The sequence below is a fragment of the Penicillium digitatum genome, chromosome 6 (assembly GCF_016767815.1).
Source record: "Penicillium digitatum chromosome 6, complete sequence".
Lineage (NCBI taxonomy): Eukaryota > Fungi > Ascomycota > Eurotiomycetes > Eurotiales > Aspergillaceae > Penicillium > Penicillium digitatum.
Genome location: NC_089389.1, coordinates 2925077 through 2947033, shown reverse-complemented (window position 1 = coordinate 2947033; position 21957 = coordinate 2925077). Strand labels below are relative to the sequence as shown.

At 49.4% G+C, this 21957-nt stretch overlaps 10 protein-coding genes across 10 annotated transcripts; 3 read left to right on the top strand and 7 right to left on the bottom strand.

The window, feature by feature from the left end:
- Window positions 1–286: 286 nt before the first annotated feature.
- On the bottom strand, window positions 287–1447 carry Pdw03_6046 (L-arabitol dehydrogenase; the record flags this gene model as incomplete). Its single annotated transcript, XM_014683044.1, has 1 exon — window positions 287–1447. One exon carries the CDS (start codon window positions 1445–1447, stop codon window positions 287–289), a length of 1161 nt encoding a protein of 386 aa, XP_014538530.1.
- A 1749-nt stretch (window positions 1448–3196) lies between these two features.
- On the top strand, window positions 3197–4017 carry Pdw03_6045 (Mitochondrial F1F0-ATP synthase g subunit, putative; the record flags this gene model as incomplete). The annotated part of the gene is made up of 3 exons (XM_014683043.1): window positions 3197–3443; window positions 3646–3730; window positions 3786–4017. The coding sequence occupies 3 exons, from the start codon at window positions 3197–3199 to the stop codon at window positions 4015–4017; spliced, it is 564 nt and encodes a 187-aa protein (XP_014538529.1).
- A 1239-nt stretch (window positions 4018–5256) lies between these two features.
- Pdw03_6044 (ATP dependent RNA helicase (Rok1), putative) lies at window positions 5257–7428 on the top strand (the record flags this gene model as incomplete). Its single annotated transcript, XM_014683042.1, has 1 exon — window positions 5257–7428. One exon carries the CDS (start codon window positions 5257–5259, stop codon window positions 7426–7428), a length of 2172 nt encoding a protein of 723 aa, XP_014538528.1.
- A 162-nt stretch (window positions 7429–7590) lies between these two features.
- On the bottom strand, window positions 7591–8420 carry Pdw03_6043 (Vacuolar protein sorting-associated, VPS28; the record flags this gene model as incomplete). The annotated part of the gene is made up of 2 exons (XM_014683041.1): window positions 7591–8100; window positions 8223–8420. The coding sequence occupies 2 exons, from the start codon at window positions 8418–8420 to the stop codon at window positions 7591–7593; spliced, it is 708 nt and encodes a 235-aa protein (XP_014538527.1).
- A 168-nt stretch (window positions 8421–8588) lies between these two features.
- Window positions 8589–10231, bottom strand: Pdw03_6042 (Glucose-inducible SAM-dependent methyltransferase Rrg1, putative; the record flags this gene model as incomplete). Its single annotated transcript, XM_014683040.2, has 5 exons — window positions 8589–8647; window positions 8707–9001; window positions 9069–9808; window positions 9876–10133; window positions 10201–10231. 5 exons carry the CDS (start codon window positions 10229–10231, stop codon window positions 8589–8591), a joined length of 1383 nt encoding a protein of 460 aa, XP_014538526.2.
- Window positions 10232–10699: 468 nt separating this feature from the next.
- Pdw03_6041 (Vacuolar protein sorting-associated protein Vps28, putative) lies at window positions 10700–11557 on the bottom strand (the record flags this gene model as incomplete). Its single annotated transcript, XM_014683039.1, has 3 exons — window positions 10700–11107; window positions 11175–11411; window positions 11468–11557. 3 exons carry the CDS (start codon window positions 11555–11557, stop codon window positions 10700–10702), a joined length of 735 nt encoding a protein of 244 aa, XP_014538525.1.
- A 216-nt stretch (window positions 11558–11773) lies between these two features.
- Window positions 11774–14074, top strand: Pdw03_6040 (Ribosome assembly protein Noc2, putative; the record flags this gene model as incomplete). The annotated part of the gene is made up of 1 exon (XM_014683038.1): window positions 11774–14074. The coding sequence occupies one exon, from the start codon at window positions 11774–11776 to the stop codon at window positions 14072–14074; it is 2301 nt and encodes a 766-aa protein (XP_014538524.1).
- Window positions 14075–14312: 238 nt separating this feature from the next.
- Window positions 14313–16839, bottom strand: Pdw03_6039 (Potassium transporter, putative; the record flags this gene model as incomplete). The annotated part of the gene is made up of 9 exons (XM_066101237.1): window positions 14313–14874; window positions 14926–14960; window positions 15020–15030; window positions 15090–15158; window positions 15225–15393; window positions 15454–15619; window positions 15675–16510; window positions 16563–16771; window positions 16821–16839. The coding sequence occupies 9 exons, from the start codon at window positions 16837–16839 to the stop codon at window positions 14313–14315; spliced, it is 2076 nt and encodes a 691-aa protein (XP_065958177.1).
- A 1069-nt stretch (window positions 16840–17908) lies between these two features.
- On the bottom strand, window positions 17909–20061 carry Pdw03_6038 (Molybdopterin cofactor biosynthesis C (MoaC) domain; the record flags this gene model as incomplete). The annotated part of the gene is made up of 2 exons (XM_014683035.2): window positions 17909–18582; window positions 18774–20061. 2 exons carry the CDS (start codon window positions 20059–20061, stop codon window positions 17909–17911), a joined length of 1962 nt encoding a protein of 653 aa, XP_014538521.2.
- A 172-nt stretch (window positions 20062–20233) lies between these two features.
- On the bottom strand, window positions 20234–21758 carry Pdw03_6037 (ABC ATPase, putative; the record flags this gene model as incomplete). Its single annotated transcript, XM_014683034.1, has 2 exons — window positions 20234–20602; window positions 20655–21758. 2 exons carry the CDS (start codon window positions 21756–21758, stop codon window positions 20234–20236), a joined length of 1473 nt encoding a protein of 490 aa, XP_014538520.1.
- Window positions 21759–21957: the final 199 nt, after the last annotated feature.

Here is a 21957-nt window from a genome sequence, read left to right as displayed (position 1 = left end):
AGTCCGAGACTGACGTGAGATGATTGTCCAAGGTCCTTCCAGGCTGCATCCTACTACCTGAATGTGTCTATCCAGTTTCAACCTTTTGACCTACGTTCAACCAAAGATTATGTTAAAAATAAGCCATTTGTTGGGCTTTTCTATTCTGCCCAAGGGCATCTTCTAGACATCATTCATGAATATACAAAAAGAAAATCGTCAACGCCAACAGCCGCTCTTGATCCCTACCAGAAACCCCCGCTGATGTTCGGAAATACCACTTCATCTTTTTTTTCACATTCTTCACTTAAAATTTCTGACCAGCAGTGGCGGCCTTGACATCCTCTTCCGAGCTCATAATCTGTACCTTGATGGCGCCAGTCTTAGGATTAGCGGCGGTCTCAAAGGCCTTGATCGCGTTCTCAATAGAATAACGGTGAGTGACCAGCTTGTGTAAATCAATCACACCGTTCTGAACCAGGCGAATCGCCCGAGGCCAGGTGTTGCAGTAGCGGTACTGGTACTGCAGGTCGATCTCCTGGGTGCTGAGACGCATGAAGGGAATGGTCATCTCATTCTTGCCGACACCGATGACAAACACCTTGCCACCAAACTTGACACTCCAAATGGCGGAGTTGACGCTGCTCTCAACACCGGTGCATTCCAGAGCCAGCTTGGGCCGCAGGGCATCAGGACCAGAGCCCTGGCCGTCATTCAGGGCATTGATGATACCATCGGCACATTCTTCGGCGGACTTGCCAAACTCCACCTTATAGGTGCGCACTTCAGGAACCAGGGACTTCGCAAAAGCCAGACGACCCTCGTCAATATCAGTGATGACAATAGGACAGGCACCAGCGGCGCGTGCACTGAGCAACGTGATCAGACCAATAGGACCGGCACCGGTGACAAGCAGTGGGTCACCGAGACGCAGGTCGCTGCGCTCGATAGCCGCCAAGCTCACACTGAGAGGCTCCAACATAGCACCGTCCTCGTAGCTCATATCACCAATCTTATGGCACCAGATGGCCGGGTGGTTGACATAACGCCGAAGCAAGCCATCGACGGGAGGTGTGGAAAGGAAAGCGACTTTCACGCAACCGTTGTAGCGACCGGTCAGACAGGGTTCGCAGGCGTTGCAAATAACGTTAGGCTCAACGGCAACACGGTCGCCGACCTTGAGGTGGGTGACATCGGGGGCAACCGCAAGAATCTGGCCGGCTGATTCGTGACCGAGGACATGATCGCCCGTAACGATCATGGGACCAATGCAACCGGCGTGCCAGAAGTGCACATCGGATCCGCAAATTCCGGTGCTGCGCACCTCAATTGTGACCTCGCCAGGCTTCAGGCCCTTTCCAGCATTGATGTCCTCCACTGTTGGGTTGGACTCGGCGATCCAAAGGTCATGCTTTGGATTGGTGTAGACACCGATGTTGGTCTTGGTGACGGTTGTTGTGGAAGACATTGTAGGGGGGGAGAAGAGAGGGGGGAAATGGATAATTACTGCATTGATACGAGGGAACAGCCACTTTAATACTCACAACAAAAAAAATTCTAATGTCCGGTGATCTCACATAGTTCAACCCCATGTTGATAGATGGAGGAACAAGAAAAAGTGGGGAGGGGCCTTTCGATTTTAACCGGGGGGGGGGGGGGATTCAACTGCCTTCGCCGTCTAAATTTGGGCAACCTTTGCCCGCTCTCAGTCTCGGGCCGAATTGTTGAACGGCGATCGGTTAATATTGTTAAATATTTCCCCACCAGGTCAATCTCTCAATTTCCTTCAAGACTTTTTTTCTCATCTAAAATCTTGGTTTGGTTCAGACTGAACAATCTGAAGTGTTTTCCAGTTCAAGTCACTGTACGGAGTATACCGTGAGAGAATGGTGTCCAGAGAGGGAATTCTCCGGTGGAGGTGGATTTCAAGTGGAGCAATTGCTTTTTTTTTTTTTTTGAGACAAACAGTGCAAACTCTTTTCTTTTGCCTGAGGCATTGTTTACTCCCTGTACACCTGGGCGTGGATATCTCTCTTCTACAGAGGGAATTATATAATGATATAAAATGGATATACCTACATGCACAACATAGAGATAATTGGTCTGGCATTGCACAGGCACTCCGTTCCCTAGTACAAATCTATCGGGTTCCAGTAACCAATCTCTCGGATATTTCAAGGTAGAGGGAGAAGCCGTGTCACAACGATTGTCATCTGACTAGTTACTTATATCCATGCATAGAGTATTTTATATGAGACAAGAACTGGACCCAGGTTCATCCTGTACGATTGTCCATTGGACTGGCTGCGACGGTTGTTTGGTAGTGTCACAATTGTCGGGTGATGATCAATATATGAGGGACATGGACATATCTAATGGGATTTGATTTACTGGAGCAATCTTTATACCCACCTGGAATAAACTGTTGTTTAAAACTACATCTCTCTAGAAAGCCTTTCTGTTGGCCGGGCTGTGCTCTTTCGCCTACATAGCCCAGGAGCCGCTTTCTTCACAAGGTAGATCCGACCATCCGCTGTCTGTCTTTCTCGGTATATAAATTATCGATTAGTCTGGATGCATGGTCTAGGTTACATTTGAGATTCTTCCACTCAAATTTGTTGGTGATAGAGAACAAAAAGTATAGCTACACGGAACACGACACTTTTGTGCACATATATATTGTGACTCGCGCCCCTTTAGACGTAACGTGTTTTTTTTTTTGTAAATCAAATTTGCATATCAAATTTGCAGAGTATTCATCACGACAAAGACGCCATTAGAGAGACTAGCCCGTCTTAAAGAAAAAAAAAAAAAAGCATCAACCTATCTTTACTATCCGGAGCATAGTTCCTGGCTGTGGTTCAATAAACGGGGCCGGATATAGGTATATGCTGTAGCAAGGTGCTAGTGTTCTTATTCATTTTCAGATTCACACCCCCAATCAAGATGAGTCGGAATATGTAAGTAATATGACTCTGAAAATTCTCGGCTCCCTGAAACATCTTCAAACATATAGAAAAGGAAGTGGTTCATGGGGGATAGAAGGCGACTCACGTGACCAACAATTCCTGAAGTTCCCGAGCGCCAAATCTTCGTCTGGTTCTACCGTTGCGCGAAACTCCAGATCATTAGATCATACTGCCCTCCTATTAGCGATTGCTTCGGGTGTCCTTTGCTTAATTTCTCTTTTCCGCTCATTTCCTCCGCAGTACTCAAAATGCCCGCCGTCACCCGTGCTGTCCTGCGGCAATCGCAGTTCCTGACCCGGAGAACCGTCGTCAGATATGCTTCGTCCACCTCGGAGGCTGCCGCCAAGGCTGGTGAGACTGCTTCTTCAGCTGCCTCCAAGGCCTCTGAGGGTTTGTCCAAGGTCTCTGCCTCCGCTGGTCCTGTCATCGCCAACGCCGCTGGTGCCCTGCGCAAGATCGGTGGACCCGCCGGCAAGGTCATCTCTTTCGTCGATTGTAAGAGACTTTTTTTCGATTTCTCTCCTGTTTGGAGGGCCACAATGGAGTTTGGGGAACTGGTTACTTATACAAAGAGAAAACCAATGATTGGCCGACTGATCTGGTTGGAATCGTGCCACCTAATCCCAACCTCCTTGTTGACTTCAATACATGGAACAAAAGTTACACAAGGTGTATAGCTAACCATCAATCAACCTAGCGTTGGTCCCTCCTACTATCTACTACTCTAAGGTCGGAATCGAGCTCGGCAGACTGGTGTTCCGTGGCCAGAACATGGCTCCTCCGTAAGCCGGAGCCCGTACTCGGACTATTTACTCCCAATCTAACTATTCCTCCTAGCAACCTGGCCACCTTCCAGTCCTACTTCCAGCCCTTCATCCGCAACCCTGCTGCCCTCAAGACCCTCCCCTCCCCCTCGACTATCCTCGCCTCTATCCGCAATGCCAGCCCTAAGCAGCTCGCCTTCGCCGGTGTCACTGCCGCCGAGGTCATTGGCTTCTTCACTGTTGGCGAGATGATCGGTCGCATGAACATTGTTGGTTACCGTGGCGAGCCTGCGCACACGCACTAAGTGGAAGTGGACAGAAGAGAATCGTCCTTTCCTTTTTTTTCTTATGTTAATCTGGCCGCGCTGTGTGTATGATAGACGATGGAATTTAAACTGTTGTCTGAGATAGACCTTGTTACTGCAACACAATTCCTGTACCATCTGTGCTCTATAGAAAGGGTCAAATCCACTGTGCAAATGGTTGGTGGTAATCTAAAGACCCCATGCTTTCGACTTGTCTCTCCTTACTCTTCCCTTTCTTCCCTAAACCTCTCTGTAGCCATGCTTCAGATTCCCTGGCCACGAATGGTGATCCTGATTTGAAATGTCTTTCACATCGAGACCATCCCATCTGTGACCATCATTTTTCTCTCGTTGTTTTGTCCTCCGCGTCTGCGGCAGTGATAGATGACAACGAAGCATGGCGGCCAGGGGTCTGATGCCTGATTTTTCTAGGGTCGATGCCTGAATGATGCCTGAACGATGCTTGATTTTAGACCGCTTCGGACACCGCTCTATACTGTGTATTGTAAACTGGTTGAAGCTATTCCACAATCACCTATCCCTAGCTGCAAGGGTATAGGGGTCGGAAACTAAATAACCATCGTACGTAATACTTAAAGATGTCTAAACATTTAGTAGTCGATAACGTAGTTCACAAGCGAGTGGCCCACTCCAAATTCCAGGTTATACGTAGAAAAGTCCATTTCACAAATTCAGCCTCTTTCTGCTCTTTCCTGCCGTCTATCTATGTTGTCTGAAACCAACAAGAAGGACAAAACATATTTGGAATAAAGACTAACTACCAAAACGACGTCGTCACAAGGCCGCCAATGTGGCCCACTATTCTTTTACATGGTTAATACGATAAATTACAACTTGATATTTCAACAACGGTACTTCGTAGTCTATGTAGAGTTTACGAAATAGTCTTATGACTGTAAACAACCCTAAAAATCTTAGGATCTAAAGTTTTAAGCTATACAAAAAGCTATATTTTTTATCTACCTAGGTAGGTGGGTTGGCCTTTGGCAATTTCCTTTTTCAGTCTCTGTAATAGTCATTTCGGCAGACTAAATTCTGCCAATCCAAAATCAGGCACGATTCAGGCATCGACCCTAGAAAAATCAGGCATCGGACCCTGGCCGCCATGCACCTTCGCAGATGACGCACAACGCTGATTGGCGCGGGCGGAAAGTCGGCGGACCACTTTTTTTCCCTCTCACAATATCAACGACATTTTCGACTCAACCAACAAAAGATATGGATGCGTTCAGATTATTGACCCGTTCAACAAAGTTAAAGCCCGCCTCGTCGGCTTCAGACTCTCGTCTGCCCTCCACTGGGAAAGCAGCCAATCCGCAGCTCTTCCGGACCGTGGAGACCGACAAGCTCGAGTTTGCCAAGAATGGCAAAAAAAGAAAAAGAGGCGCTGCCGTCCAGCAGGCTGAGGAAGATGTCCCTGATCTCGACTTTTTCAGTTCAAATAAGCGCACTGCAGCAAGTGTGACGGAAACCGCTGCTGCGACTGCTGCGACCGAGAACGACAAGAAAGTGTCTGCTCAGGATGCCGCCTCTGATGACGACGATTCCATGGATGAAGTGGAGCGTCGCACTATCTTGAACTCACACAAGATCAAGGTGACAGACCTGCGCGACTTGGAAGAGATCCAAGTCCAGCCTACGTCTACCAAAGATTCCAAGAAGAAAAAGAAGAAGTCAAAGAAAGAAGAGGCGCCGATTCTCAGTAAAAAGGAACAGAAGCGTGCCAGACGTTTGTTCCCGGAGCCACTGCTTAACTTCAAGGAGCTTCGGTCTAAATATAGGATCTCCTCGCGGCTCGCAGAGAACATTGCAGAGCAAGGATTTACCGTACCTACAGAGGTTCAACTTGGAACCCTACCATTGCTTCTGGGAGAATCTTCTGAGCCAGATCTTCTGGTTGTTGCCCCCACCGGTAGCGGCAAGACACTGTCATTCTTAATCCCTGTCATCAACAAAATTGTTCGACACCACCACTCAAACCCCGACGAGCACGGTATTTTGTCTCTGGTTGTGGCGCCCACCCGGGAGTTGGCAAGTCAAATTGTCAACGAGGGCCGCAAGCTAGTTGCTGGAACTGGCGTGAAGATCACGTTGATGAGAAAGGGTATGCGCGTTGGAGATGTTGGTGCTGCTGGTGCCAACGTTCTTGAAGAAAACAGCGAAGAATCATCTGGGTCGGAAGATGATGATACCGAAAACAAGCCAGCAAAGCAGCGAACCAGCGTCCCGGTCACCAAGAGTGATATTCTCGTCACTACGCCTCTGATGTTGGTCAATGCTTTATCTGCGAATCGGACAACCACCATGGCAACATTACCTCTCGTGCGGAGCTTGGTTATGGACGAAGCCGATGTCCTCCTGGACCCGTTGTTCCGGGAACAGACACTTGAAATCTGGAAATCATGCTCACACCCCGACTTGCGTGTCGGCCTTTGGTCAGCTACCATGGGATCCAATATCGAGGATCTCACAAAGTCGACCATTAAAGAGCGACTGGAAGATCTCGAACGAAAGCCAAGCAAGCCACATGCACTACTTCGTCTGGTTGTAGGGTTGAAAGACTCTGCCATCCCCAACATTGACCACAAACTTGTGTACGCAGCTACAGAACAGGGCAAATTGATGGGACTTCGCCAACTTCTTCGCCCTGCAGCAGCCTCGGCATCAGATGTCCGTCTTCGCCCTCCCTTCCTCATTTTTACGCAGACCATCCCTCGGGCGGTGGCACTACACTCCGAACTCAAATATGATATTCCAGCCGAAGCCGGCGGATCCTCCCGTATTGCGGTTCTCCACTCTGATCTCTCAGATGGCCAACGGTCTGACATCATGCGCGACTTCCGCAAAGGCGAGATCTGGATTTTGGTTACAACGGATCTGCTAGCCCGCGGCGTCGACTTCCGCGGTATCAACGGCGTAGTCAACTACGATATCCCCAACTCAGCCGCCGTCTACGTCCACCGCGTGGGGCGAACCGGTCGTGCTGGTCGCGAGGGCGGTATCGCCGTCACTTACTATACCAAGGAAGACATTCCTTATGTGAAGAGCATTGCCAACATCATCGACGTCAGCGAGAAGCTACGTGGTGGCGAAGAAGGCGACAAATCCATTCAGAAATGGCTGCTCGATGCTTTGCCGAACTTGAGCAAGAACAACAAGAAGGATTTGAAGAGGCATGGTGTTAAGGCGCGCCAGGCCCCAAGATTGACCGACAAGGAGGAGGATGGAAAGAGCGCTCGTGGTATGAGAATCAGTACCAAGAGTGGCTTTGAACGCCGCATGGAGAACAACAAAAGGGGTGCCATCGAGGCCAGTCGCAACAGGAAGGCTGCCGCAGCGGCTAGCGGCAACGCCAGTGACACTGGGAGCTGGAGTGGATTGGATGATTAAATGCTCAAGTTTCTACTGTACAATACACTATTCCAAGGTTGCTACCGCGGTATTACCATAATCATGATCATATCATAAGCGCATTAAGTCATCTCATGAAGTATATACATACAAAATCCTTCGTCTCAATCACGATATTTACCCACGCTCTGTCGCACCCATCTATTTCTGACTCTGACCATTTCCCTGACTCCGTTGAGCTGGAGCCTGAGCAGCTGAAGGTGGCGGCGGCCTTTCCTCAACGACCTTCCTGGCCAACTTGACAGGCACAAAGGCACAATCCAGCAATCCCTGCTCCCCTAGAACGCCCGCAAGCTCATCGCCATCTCGATCAAAATGAAGCGCCCATTCCCCCTCCTCTTCTTCAACCGCAATGAAAGCATTCTGCTTCCCTTCAAGCGAAATAAACTTCTCGTTCTTACACCAGTCCCACGGCTCGACCAGCTGCTCCACACTTTGCGACCGATTCCCGTATCGCAACTCATACGTTTCGGTATCTGCATAGATCCAGTTGAGAAGGGGCGGATTGTCCTGGACGTAGGTTGGGAGGCCGAGGCCACGCTCACGCTTGAGGTATTTTAGTTCCTCTGGTTCGGGATACTCGATGTAGAAAGCCAAGGCCGTGAAAGCTGGCGGGGATCGTTTGGAGGGATCTGGGTTGGCGAGGTAGACCTGCGGGGGTAGATGTATCAGTCTAGTCTGCAATTTGAGCTGTGGTTTTAATGTTCAGAGGGGCTGAAACGTATTCTAGACTCTTTCTCTAGTCCGCATTAGGGTTCCTTACGGTTCCTTACCTTCTCATCTCTTACAACAACAGTCATCCCGTTTAATTTGCGGTCATCATCCGTGTCCCCATCGCATTCCGCCACGATGTTGAACTTCACCATGCGACGGGCTTCTTCTTTGCGCTGGTTTGCTTTGCGCTGCTCGCTGGAAGCGAGAGCTACACCTGTCACTGTTGGAATGGAGGTGAGGGCTAGAAGCCCAATCATTGTACAGGTGTTTGGTGAGGTATGCAATATTGGGTTTGCGACGTATTCCGTAATGCACGACTCGAGAGGTCAAAAGGAATGAATCGTAGTCGGTAGCTTGATGGAAGTATATGTATTTATGTCGCAGTTCAGACCCTTGGATTTTGTCGGCTTTGAACAGCACCCTGATTATTCGGATTCCAGGAATTTGGAGGCTGGTATGCTTGCGGTTTGCTCTGGACTCAGGTCTGTCATCGCGTTAGGATAACTTGCTTGATACTTGAAGAACGTTGGGCTGTTGACCGACCACATGGATGTAGAGAATATCTGTTTTCTGTAAATGAGCATAGATACAAGTCATTCTTGCTAGGGTTCTGAACCCCTAGAAATACAGGACCCGGTAGAAATCCACGATCCATCGAAATGGTGACACCGACGTCATCGTCACGTGATGGAACTGCTCCTCTTTTCTGTCGACCAATGTTTTCCTCATTCATCAAGTTGACTTCCATCGAATATGATGCGAGCATGTTCATCTTCAAGGTTTGATCTTTGGGGGTTGCATTGCTCAAAAAGCAAAGTCTAGGAATCCTTGTTCTAATCTATCGTGTATCGTTATTATTCGTCATTTCGTTTGGTCATTATGACCTGGCCGTACTGCCATTATACCTTTTCACTCCATCCCCAAATTGACCACCAACAATTGACAGCCAGCGCACCTCCATCCGCACCCTCCCAGTCATCATAGCCAACCTCATTGCCCTCCTCAAGAACAAACAGCCCCAACTCGCCCATCCGCTGCCGGAACTCCTTCACCTGCGGTAGATATGCATCTCGTAGCGGCATCTCCGCCACAACTCGCGCATCAAGCCCACGGCTAAGCCAGGGCTTGATGGTGTCCACCAACCATTTGGGATGGCTGGGCGAGTACAATGGATCTGCAGCGAGAATAACATCAAACTGCTCTTTCGCAGCTGGAAGGGGCGACGGCGTGACCGACCAGTCAAGCAAACCGGTGGTCACAGTCGCCCCAGTTTTGGTGAGGAGTTCTACGTTCAAGGCAGCGTTGTGAGCGAGGTTGGGAACAATCTCGGGCAAGTCGGTAAGGTGGACGGTGGCAGACTCGCCCTGCAGAGCTGCGAAGGAAAGCCCAACCAAGCCTGTTCCAGCGCCGAGTTCGAGCGCCCGCAGAGGTTTCTGGGGATTGATTGTAGAGGGAGTATCTGACGCCGAGGAAACAAGTGCTGGTGGCGATTTAAGCTTGTGAAGCCGGCGCGCGAGAAGATAGGAAGACACCCAAGTCTTCATACCGAGATTATCCGCTGTGATTGACGGTTCATGGAGTGTCAGTGTGTATTCTTCACTGGAAGAGGTGGGCACGTTGAAGATTCGAGACATTGCCGGCATAGCTGGTGGTAAATGAGTCACGGTCAGCGGGATAACATAACACAGCTGGATAAATAGTGGCCTGCTTACCAGTTCGACCAGACCGTTCACTCAGTCGTGCAGCGGCTGCATCCCAGATTGCCTCCCGGAGTTCCTCGGTATCGAGCCATGCTAGTGGGCTGGCGATGATGGATGTGAGATACCGAGTCACTCCCGCGGGCTGGACCGCGGGGCCTTTGACGACATCAGCGGTCGTGCCAAATGTGCGTGGCTGTAAGCTCAGCAGAGCTAGAGCTTTCACGAGATCGGTTCCCGAGGGCTTCTGGTAAAGTTGCGGGAGGTCAAGCACTGCGCTTATCAGTACCATTATCTTTTGTGGACCGAATGGACTTGAGGAAAGAGATTATGAACTAACCATGTAGAGGCTCATCTGTAGTGCTGATCATGGTGAAACCTTTGTGTGCTCTAGTCGTTGCCGGAGAGGAATGTAAGGCAAGAAATTGACCTCACAGTCTGGAGAAGCGTGGCGGAGAAAAAAAGGGAATATTCCTGAAGAGGAAAGGCTGGCGCTGCCGTTCCGCGGGTTGACTGTCGCCTAGATTATCAGGCACCAAGACATCAAGAGAACAGAAATTATAAAACCGAAGGCCGCTGCAAGTGAGAAAGAAACATTTGATATCGAAAGAGGAAAAAGAACTGACCCAAATAGTGTATGGCGCTAAGCCAGATGCCGTTCGATCCATACAGTAGATGCTCTTACTGTACTTATGCCAGAACATTCAATCAAAAACAATCAAAAGTAGGTATATTAAGCCAGCAATCACAAACGATCACAATATTACATGAAAACATAATGGTATCTATACTGTCCATATGAACGCCTTGCCGGTGCATCAAGTCAAAGATTCCCCAAATCAGTTCAAAGTTGCCTTGAAGCCCTGATAAGCCTGTTCAATATCAAATGCAAGTTCACGCGCTTGGTCCTCGCTCAATTCCTCAGTAGCTCGCATTTGATTCAATGCGATCAACCACTGAATGATCTTGCCGCGGTCTTCGAAATCGGTATCTGTTACCTTATTCACGGATTGAATCACCTCGGATAAAAGCGGATGCAGTGCATCTTTAGATACCATGTTAAGTTTCAGTGCATCGAGGAAGGTAATGAAGTTTTCGGTTGCTGCCAGAATAAGACTACCAGAGGCACCACCAGCCTGGCCCGTCGCAGCAACGCCCATGCTGGGGGTTGGTGCACCATGAGAAGCTTGCTCAACTGTGGCCGGAAGACCAATACGCAATCGCTCTGTGGCTCGTGGGCATTCCAACTGCATTGTCCATCTGGCATTAGAGATGCCTTGGTGTTTTAGGGGTAAAATGGAGAAGAACACTCACACCCCACGTCCGCTTAAAGGTTTCCAAATCCACGAACTCCCGCAACACTGTCTCGTCTCCAAGACTAGACTTGTATTGCTTCAATAGCCGAGTGCATGTCTCGGTATATTCTGTCTCGGTGACCACATCCTTGATGTATGCTTTCTCGAGTCCATCGAGAGTGACTATGATGCTATAGATTTCGGCTAGTGATTCGTATAAGTCACGCTCGGCTGAGCTGGATGCTAGTTTGACTTCCTACGAGAAGTGGCATTAGACCATCTGACTATCAGTGCGGCGACAAGGGTCCATACTTCGTCAAGGTTGATTGTGGCTGACCGGGCGGGGTTAGGTGTGTAGCTGTAGGGAGTCGGCGCATACGAAAGTGGGCGCTGGGAGTACATTTTCACCCAAATTCAGGATTTGTACAATGGTCGTCAGTCGTCAGTCGTCAGTTTGAAGGTTGTCTTGTTGTCTTGTAGATTGTCTAGACGTTATCGCCCAATGGCAAAGGCGGTCTGAAAGGCGGACCCGCCGATTTTCTCCCCAATTTTTTTTTTGACCAGCCATTTTCCGACCAAGCTACACTTGCAGACTCTTTTCTGCATCAATATCTCAAAATGGTTGGAGGAAAAAAATCGACGAAGAAGTTCGTGCAGAAGCGTCTGCCAGACGTCCTCGAGCGACGCAAAGCGCATGCCAAGATTAAGCAAAGACACCAACTGAACGACAAGCGCAAGGAAAAAAGTGCTGCTCGCCGTGCCGAAGCCGAAGCCGCCGCCGCCGCCGCAGAAAACCCGGAGGAGTTGAAGAAACAAAATGCCTTCTCCGAAATGAACGTTGACGACTTCTTCGCTGGCGGCTTCGATATTCCCGAGGACAAGGGAAAGAAGGCTAGCAAGAAGGACACCACCCCCAAGATCGGCAAGCGCAAGCGCTCAGAAGATAAGGCACAGGCAGACGCTGAGGCTTCTGAGGGTGAGAGTGATGACGACAGCGTCGATGCTTACGATGAGCACAAGGACCAGCTGGAGTCATTGAAGGACAAAGACCCCGAGTTCTATAAATATCTGAAGGAAAACGATTCTGAACTGCTCGAATTCGGTGACCAAGGCGATCTTTCAGAGGTTGACGCTCTGAGCGAAAGCGAAGAACCTGAAGATGAGGAACCAGCCAAGAAGAAGAAGAAGAAGTCCAAGAAGGAGGAGGAGCCTGAGGAGGAGACCGAGGATGAGACCCTGACTATTGAGATGGTCAAGAAGTGGCAGAAGTTGATGGAGGAGCAAAACTCGATCCGAGCGATGCGCCAGGCTGTGCTCGCTTTCCGTGCGGCCGCGTATGTCAATGACCCTGATGCCCCCGAGCAAAAATACACCATCTCCGACAAAAACGTCTACCACCAGGTTCTCATCACGGCTCTTAACACCATCCCCAAGGTCCTAGCCCACCATCTCCCCGTCAAGGAGAGCGCTTCTGGCAAAATCAGAGTGTCATTAGATTCCAAGAAGTTCAAGACTCTCACACCTCTGATCAAATCGCACACTGCTTCAGTTCACCAGCTTCTGGTCAACTTGTCCGACGCATCGACACTAAAGTTGACCCTCGCGTCAATTGAGCCCATGCTGCCTTACCTTCTTCAGTTCCGCAAGGTGCTGAAGACACTCGTTAAGATTGTCGTCGGAATTTGGGCTGATGTGTCTACGGCTGACGCCACCCGTATCACAGGTTTCTTGATTCTGCGCCGCCTTATGGTTCTGGGAGATGCAGGTATCAGGGAGAGTGTGCTCAAGGCCACTTACGAGGGTGTTGTCAAGGGTAGCCGCAACACAACGGTGCACACGCTAGCAGGCGTGAACTTAATGAAGAACTCTGCAGCCGAAATCTGGGGTATTGACCAGAACGTCTCATACACAGCAGGGTTCTCCTTCATCCGTCAGCTGGCTATGCACCTGCGCAAGAGCATTACCAATACCTCCAAGGAGTCCTACAAGACCATCTACAACTGGCAATACGTGCACTCACTGGACTTCTGGTCCCGAGTGCTTTCACAGCACTGCGACGGCCTTGTCGAGGCTCAAGTCGGCAAGCAGTCCGCTCTGCGTCCCCTTATCTACCCCGTCGTGCAAATTACCCTGGGCGCCATGCGCCTCATCCCAACCGCCACGTACTTCCCTCTGCGCTTCCAATTGACGCGCTCCCTGCTCCGTATTTCCCGCGCAACAGGCACCTACATCCCGCTCTCAGCTTCACTTCTCGAGGTCCTAACCTCCGCAGAGATGCGCAAGCACCCCAAGTCCAGCACGCTCAAGCCCCTAGACTTCAACACAGCGATCCGCGCGCCCAAATCCTACCTGCGCTCGCGCACTTACCAGGACGGCATCGGTGAGCAGGTCGCCGAGCTCCTCTCTGAGTTCTTCGTCCTGTGGTCCAAGCACATTGCGTTCCCGGAACTGTCCGTGCCCGTCGTTGTCTCCCTCAAGCGCTGGCTGAAGCAGGTCTCTGCCCGCAGCGGTGGAAACAAGAACGCTAAAATCAACCAGATGATCCTGCTTCTCGTGCAGAAGGTTGAGACCAATGCCCGCTGGATCGAGGAGCGCCGTATGAACGTCTCGTACGCTCCCCGCAACCGCTCTGCCGTTGAATCTTTCCTCAAGGATGTTGACTGGGAGACTACTCCTGTCGGTGCGTTCGTTAAGACGCAGCGCAAGCTGCGTGAGGAGCGTGCTGCTGTCCTCGAAGAAGGCCGTATCGAGGAAGAGAAGCGGAGACAGGAGGCGAAGAAGAATGGTGGAGAAGATGAAGACATGGGTGGTGTTGCTGGCAGTGATGATGGCAGCGAGGATGAGGAGGAATTGGAGAGCGAGGAGGAAGCCGAGATCGAGAGTGAAGATGAAGACGAGATGGAGATGGAGGACGAGTAGATCGTCTAGTTATTCTTTTAATTTGTATATCTCCTTGTCCATGTCCATGTCCAGCTACTTCACACGGTTATTGCATATGTCTTTGTTTACCAGGATACACCATGGGTAGTTACTCAGTCCTACAAAAGAATCATCTTTTCTCAACAAGCTTCATTTCATCATAGGTCTCATAAATCTACGCTTTATAAAACAGTCCAATAAATGAACGAGCAAAAGGGGGTATATCAAAGTGCAACATCTAAACAGACCCAACAGGCCCATGCTCCTGAGCCCAAACCCTAGACCTATCCCTCCGCATAGCAGCATCCTCCTCTTCAGCCCAAGCCAAAGATTCACTGGGCAACATGATAGCCTTGTCAATTGCCACGGGCAAACCACGATGCCTACCACGTAAAGCCACAGCAGCAAGAATCAACTTGCTAACAGTGTGCCACGCTCCACAGAACGAGTAATTCTTCCCAGGGAATCCAAGACTGACACCCACACAGCCGTAGGCAGAGACAACCTCGAAAATGATGTTGAAGGTGGAGAAAGACACAGGCTGGGATTCATAGTGGTCTGACTCGCGGATGGCGATGAAGAATATCGCCAGCGCGATCCACCACAGGTCATGGCTGAGTTGGGAGCGGATCTGTTGGTGCACGAAGTAGCCACGCGAAGTCTCGGACAGGCCTGGGCGGCCGAGATGGTGTCGGATTAGGTCCATTACTACGTTGCTGCGGCTTGTGTTTGCTGGTGAGTCTGGGGATTCGTCGTGTGCATAGATTCCTAGCGAGCGTTCTTCGTAGACGTTCGTATTGCTGGGCGGGTGTTAGATTGTGGTTTCTTTGGCGAGTTCACTGGCTACCTACCGCATCGTGAGCGTTACTGGGTACGCGGAGACGTACTGGGCGAGGTGTTAGTTTGGGGGGTTGGTGCATGCGCTACAAGACTGATAGGTCTTACCATCATAAGTACTAAAGATTTTATTAGCGTGATGATCCTTCAGTGGGGCGAAAAAATTCAAAGCACTTGCCATAGAGAACCAAGAGACCCTGGCGAAGACCGGCAATGGTTACAACGTAGAATCCACCAGCGCGTACCGCTTTATTCGAGATCATCTATCAGCTTCATTCAGATATGACGGTGGAGGTAATATTGGTTGACGAACCTATGGCTTGGAAAAGTCCATCCAACACACGATACTCGGTAGGAAGACTCTCGATGTCCTTGTTTCCAATAGACAGTAGCTCAAATGACGCCCAGTCGATACCGTTCAGAATGACAATCGTGCCGAGTAGATACCACGTATGGCGAGCAGGGAAGAGGTTCGTATAGACCTGGCTTCACGATCAGTGTCTACATTCTGCAATCTATTAGAGTGCTGCAACATGACTTACCCTTCGAGGATGCTTCAAGATGAAATCAAGGGTTATACGCCACGACTGCCACCTCGGCCGGTCCGGAAGCATGATCCTCATAGTCCAGATAATGAACCGCAGGAAACAAGGGAAGAGAGTGTTTCCAGCTAGAATCAGGAATCCCATTGTGAGAAGGGGGTAAGCACTAGAGAGGGTCAGCAAGCTTGACTGTTGAAAGGCGAGAGATCTAGGCCACCAACTTCAACTGCAAAGCAGTCATATTAGCATCCAGAAGCGACATGCCACTGTTCACGAAAGCAGAAACAGCAAAGAAAGCACCCGTCCAGAAAGGCGAAAGGCCGTTCGTGCGCGTCACGGCGGGATCGTTAACTTCCAGCCAACCACCGACCCCGACCATACCAAAGATGATAAACAAGATAAAGTAAAGAAACACAACCACAGAAAGAAACGAGACGGCCTTGTACTCAACGCCACCTAGTTCGTCACGTTCAGCAGGAGTGAGATCGTGGAACTGGGAGTTGCGGGACACGAGCCCCTTAGACGCCATGTACTTCTGTGTACCACGAAGAATTCCCTTGAAGCCAGACACGGAGTCCTCGACTACCAAGGGGACGTTAGGCACTGCGTCGCGAGGGTGATTATGCAGATCCGGTCTCGCCCCAATGCCAGCCATAGGAAAGACTCGGTGGTGATGATGACGGGGTGTGCCACCGATGGTTTTTTGGTCATCTTCCATCCATGGCTGTTCATCACGAGAAGATGGCTCTCCCGATTTCACTTGGGCCAGCACCGATGTCTTTGGGTGCGGTTTACCGCTGTGTCCATTGCTTTCGCCCGGGATATCAGTACCGGTGCTTCCCTGAGCAGGTTCCCGGCCCCTGGCCTGGAGTTCAACTTCCAAGGGGTTACAACTAGACCGCTCTCTTTCCCGCTCATTGGAAACACCCTTGAACTTTGCCTCGAAAGCCCTCTTACGTACTAGAAGTACGGTGAGAGAGATGAGAATGGCATGGCCCAGGATAAGCAGGATGAACAAAACTGCTTGTTGGAAGCTATTCAGAGTTGACAGATCCACCTGATAATCGGACCATTAGCTTACGAAATAGCCCATGAGATTCAGGCCATACCGTATTCAATCCAGCACCGGTCATGGCACTGACACACAAGAAAATCGAGTCCACATAGGCAACGCTACGCCATGGCGTCGATGTCAAATAGAAAATGATACTAGCGATCATGCATGTGGCAATGAAATAGAGATAGTGTAGCGTCAAGAAATTCAATGGCGGAAGCACTGCCATCATGGCATTCCCGATGTACTTCCGCCATTTGCGGACTGTCCAAAGTGGTCAGTTAAAAGTTATAAGCAGGCCAGGCGCACATACAGATCAGCGGTGCATGCATATTCACTTGTCGACAAAATTCGCCAGGGCTTGAAAATGCGCAGTCCTTGCTGTGAATTCTTTACCGTGAAGGCGTTGTCGATGTAATGATGAAACACGATTTTTGTGACAAGATTTTCAAGAAAAACCCCACACAACTCGAGATGGCTCGAATTGACACAACTTACGGCCTCAAATAGAGGAATGTGAAAAAAAAATGAGAAAAAAAAACATACATAGTTGAATGAAGAAAAGAGAGAAAAGTGTAAAACCTCAGTGACCAACCAGCTAAGCCAATTCGAGTTAACGATGTGGGCTCGAAATATCTTTAAAGGCCACACATAGAAATACAAATATTAAAAAAATTAAAAATTGAGAATCATCGCTATATCCGGATAAAAAGTGGAATAAAGATGAAAAGATTTTTGGTCAAATTACAACTACGAAAATGCAGTGAAGGAGTTTTCAAACGGTTGGCATATAGGGCCAATCCATAGGTACGTGCCAAGCGCCCAGGACACCATCCCTGTGTTGATCGTCCCCAGTGCACGATTAATTTGGAAATTAGGTTCCTTTTGTATGGTGCACCCATACTAAAGGTACCAAAAATTCAAAAATTCAAAAATTCAAAAATCATAATACTCAACCCGTTACAAGCCAAAGGAAAATTCTAGGTAGACAGAAATGGTATATGAAAGGGTTCTAATAAACTTAGAATCAATCTACAACAGTTGTAGATAAGCTATAATTGAAGCATTCGAACATTGAAGTTGTACGGTTATACCTATGTTGTCTATTAAACCATCTGTTTAGCACTCTTATCGTTGAGTAAGCTTAAGGGTTGGGAAAAATGAATTTTATGATTTTTGAATTTTTGGATTTTTGGTACCTTTAGTATGGGTGCACCATACAAAAGGAACCTAATTTCCAAATTAATCGTGCACTGGGGACGATCAACACAGGGATGGTACGGTTATAGCAAGAATGCCCCATTAGGGTTAGGGAGGATCATCTGGTCAAAGCCCTTTGTGAGCTGTATGTTGTAGATTAACCGAACATGTTATACCTACTCTATTTCAACTACAATCAACTTATTCCCGTACCCAATGCCCACTCTTTCCACCCTGTTTCTCCAACAATCGAACGGATTCAATAACCATTCCCTTATCCACAGCCTTTAGCATGTCGTAAACCGTTAGAGCCGCACCTATAGTAGCGGTCATAGCCTCCATTTCCACCCCTGTACGACCAAAGCAGCTGACCGACGCCACGACATGCATGCCGCCATGATCCCTGTTTTGCGCAGGTTCAACTAGTTCTACGCTAACCTCAACCCCGGTAATACCAATGCCTGGATGACAAAGGGGCACGATATCAGGCGTTCTTTTTGCGGCCATGATACCTGCAATCCGGGCAACGCTGAAGACGTCGCCTTTGTGCGTGGTCTGGCCCTCGCGGAGGATTTCCCAGGGTCGTGCGTTCGAGAAGGAGACGGTGCAGGCGGCGGTAGCGACGCGTTTTGTTTCGGGTTTTTCGGTGATCTGGGTCATGTGTACGGTCTTGGATGGTGTGAGGTGAGGGAGGTCGGCGTCTGAGGCGGTGGGTAGAGAGGGGGATAGACGTGGATTACGGTTCTCGGTCTCTGATTTAGAACGCCCAGAGTGGTACAGACGACTTTGGGAAGCTGCAGGGAGACGCGAAAGTATATGTATTGGTATGGGTGACCAAAAGTGAGATCCTGACCCCCATGCTTTCGGTTTATTATCTAGTTCATCTATCAGCCTGATGATTCAATGTAACAATGTCCAAATACATCAATTTCATGTATGCACGGTATCAAGTAAGATATCGCCAATTCCATGGAATCCAAAATAAAAGTTGATCCGAGATGATTTACAGGTCATAAAAGCGTCTCCAATCATTAAAAAAAAAGAAGGAAAGAACATGACTACCCACCGATCAAGATCATAGGGCGGTTCTTCATATCCTTCAGTTGCGCCATGCCGGCGTGTTTCGCCTTCTTTCGTTTCACAGCCATGCCGATGATGTCAAGGATCTCACGTTCTCGCTCATTCACCAAGCCGCCTTTGTCACTAAGGCGTGCGGAAGTTTGTACTGTTTCTAACAGTTGTAGATTGTTGATTGCATCCACGTCAATTGGGTTTCCACCGTTTTCCTTGCGAATGATATCCCGCAATGAGACCTCGGCGTTACCGAACAGGCAGACTTTGAGATTCCCATCACTAGTAATGCGCAACCGGTTGCAGGTACCACAGAAGTTGTGTGTCATGCTCGTAATGAATCCCACGCGCCCTTCGAATCCAGGAACACGGTATGTCTTACTCGTGTCATTCTTGTGGTCGGCCACTTTTTCAAATGTGGGATACTTCTCTCGGATGACAGCCAGCATTTCCTGGTACGAGAACATCTTTCCCTGGTTCCATTTGTTCCCACCGAAAGGCATGTACTCGATGAAGCGCACTTCAACCGGTTTCTCGCGGCCCAGTTCCACGAACGGGAGGATCTCTCGGTCGTTCATTCCCCTCATAACAACACAATTAATCTTCAGCTTGATCCCCGCACCGACCTGATTCATTTCCAGAATGCGGTCGATGCTCTTCATCACAGCATCGAATCCCTTGCGACGTGTCATGATCTGGAACTGGAACGGATCCAGCGTGTCCAGGCTAAGATTGACTCCCGTCAACCCGGCTTCTACCATCGGGTCTAATTTTCGATATAATGAGATCCCATTGGTTGTCAGACACAGTTCCCGAAGCCCATTTTGTCGCAGCTTGCCAATGTCCTGCATCAACGGCACGATGTCTTTTCGGACTGTCGGCTCCCCGCCCGTCAATCGGATTTTGGTCACGCCTTGTGAGACGAACAGTGAGGACAGGTATAGGATCTCCGGGGACGTCAGCAGTTTCGCAGAGGGCGAAAGGTCTATGCCTTCCTCGGGCATGCAGTACAGACACCGAAGATTGCACCGTTCTGTAATGCTGATGCGGAGATAGTCATGTTGGCGATTAAAGGTATCGGTGAGGAACTCGGAGAAGGGCTTCACAGACTTGAATTTTGACAGTTTGGAGGATTCAGTTGATATGTGCGGAGGAGGTAATTCAGGGGAGGCGACGATTGCGTCAGGTCTTGATGCGGCGCGAGTACTCTGGACTCGAGTCTGTATACCCCACGGGCGGGCAGCCCTAGAGCAAGACCAAATTCGCTTGCATGAGCCAGCCATGAGGGAATTCTTTCAAGGGGTATAATGTTGCATGTTGGAGGCGAATATTTATTCTAAGAGGTACTCCGCGGAGGAATGAGGGGAATGTCTCTTATCGCACATGTTTCGTGGCGGGCTCCGTGCTGAGTCACTATATATTCATTTTGATTGGTCATCGCATCAACTACATCAACTAATCCATAGCTGGCAACAACTTCTGCACCTGCTTCACCAGGCTCTTTTCGAACTGCTCCACCCCATTTTTCTGTTCGTTCATCTTGCCTTGTTTAATCACATAGATCGATCGACGCCTTGGCGTTTCGTCGGTCTCTTCGTCGAGTCCTTCGAATTCTTCGTCAAGTTTGTACTTGGTGTCTCGTTTGCCCTCAATCACAGAACGAACAAGGAAACGGTCGTGTGAAACCAGAAGCACGGCGCCATTGAAGGAGGAGTGAGCTGTAGCTAATGCAGTGACAGTGTGGAAATCCAAATGCGTGGTAATTTCATCTAGAATGAGAAGCTGTGGTGCATCCCAGACGATTCGAGCTAATGCAAGGCGGACCTAGATTTGACAGGATTGTTAGCTGGATTCAATTGTTTCACATTTTACATACCAATTGTCCACCTGATAGTTTGGCAACAGGGACATCAGATACAACACGACCTGCTAGCCCCATAGAAGAAAGTAGACCTCTGATAGCGCCCCCGTTCAGGGACCCTTCGGTCTCAATCGTAAATAATCCCAGTGCAGTTAAACTAGGGTCGCCTCGGCAACGCTCCTGCATCTCTTCCACGGAATGCTGGCTATAGTAACCCACTTTCAGCCGGGGGTGAATTGACAGTTTGCCCTTGGAAGGGCATACATGCCCCGTCAGAACACGGAGCAGGGTCGTCTTCCCCGAGCCATTAAGGCCCATGATCCCGACACGATCGCCCAGGTGAACGACCAAGTTCACATTGTCCAGGATGACGCGGTCAGTTTTCTTGTACTGGAAAACAAGACCCTCAAGCGATACCAATGGTCCGGGGAACCGCAACTCCGTCGCATCGGGCAAACTCATAGTCGCGCCCTTTTCATCTGTCGGGATGTCGATCTCAGCTCGACTATGGAGATGGAATCCGACTAGATCACGATTCAGTTTGAAACGCCCCCCGTTGGCACTGACTTGTAGACCCATCCGATCATCGACTTTCTTCTGCCGCGACTTAGCTTGCCGCAGCTTGTTTTCGTCATTGGTCTTCTTCCCAATCTTCATGTTCTCCCGGATACTAGCTTCCATATGTGCAACCTGCCGCTCTTGGGCCTCCTTCATGCGTCCCAAGTAAAGCTTCTGTTCCTCGAAATCTTGCTCGTACGCCGACAGGTTTCCTCGGAAATAAGTTAGTTTCTGGTCTCTGAGGATGACAATCTCCTCGCAGACAGTATTGACGAAATCCCTATCGTGTGAGATCAAGACGAGGGTTGTCTCTGATGTGTCGTGGGGTTGTTTCAGGTAGTTCTCCAGCCATACTACTCCCAGAAGGTCCAGGAAATTGGTTGGCTCGTCGAGGATCATAATATCGGGATCTTGGACCAGAATAATGGCTAGCACACATCGCATACGCCAACCACCTGAGAGCGTAGATAATTTCCTCTCGAATCCGTCTTCTTTGAAGCCGAGACCAAGGAGAATACGACGAGCATGCTGCTCCATGAAAAGTCCAGACCGACTGATCATGATCCCTAGTTGGTTGTTGTAGTTGCGACACAACCAAAATTCTAATCGTTGTTTACAATCAAGCGTGATCTAGATCTGGATCTTAATGTCTGCATCTTTACTAAAGCGTTAAAGAGCCTCGAACACCCCTATGCTCATTTGAAATTTGAGCGGATGTGGAACGAGTCGTCAGACAACAAATAGACCATTTGCCAAAAAT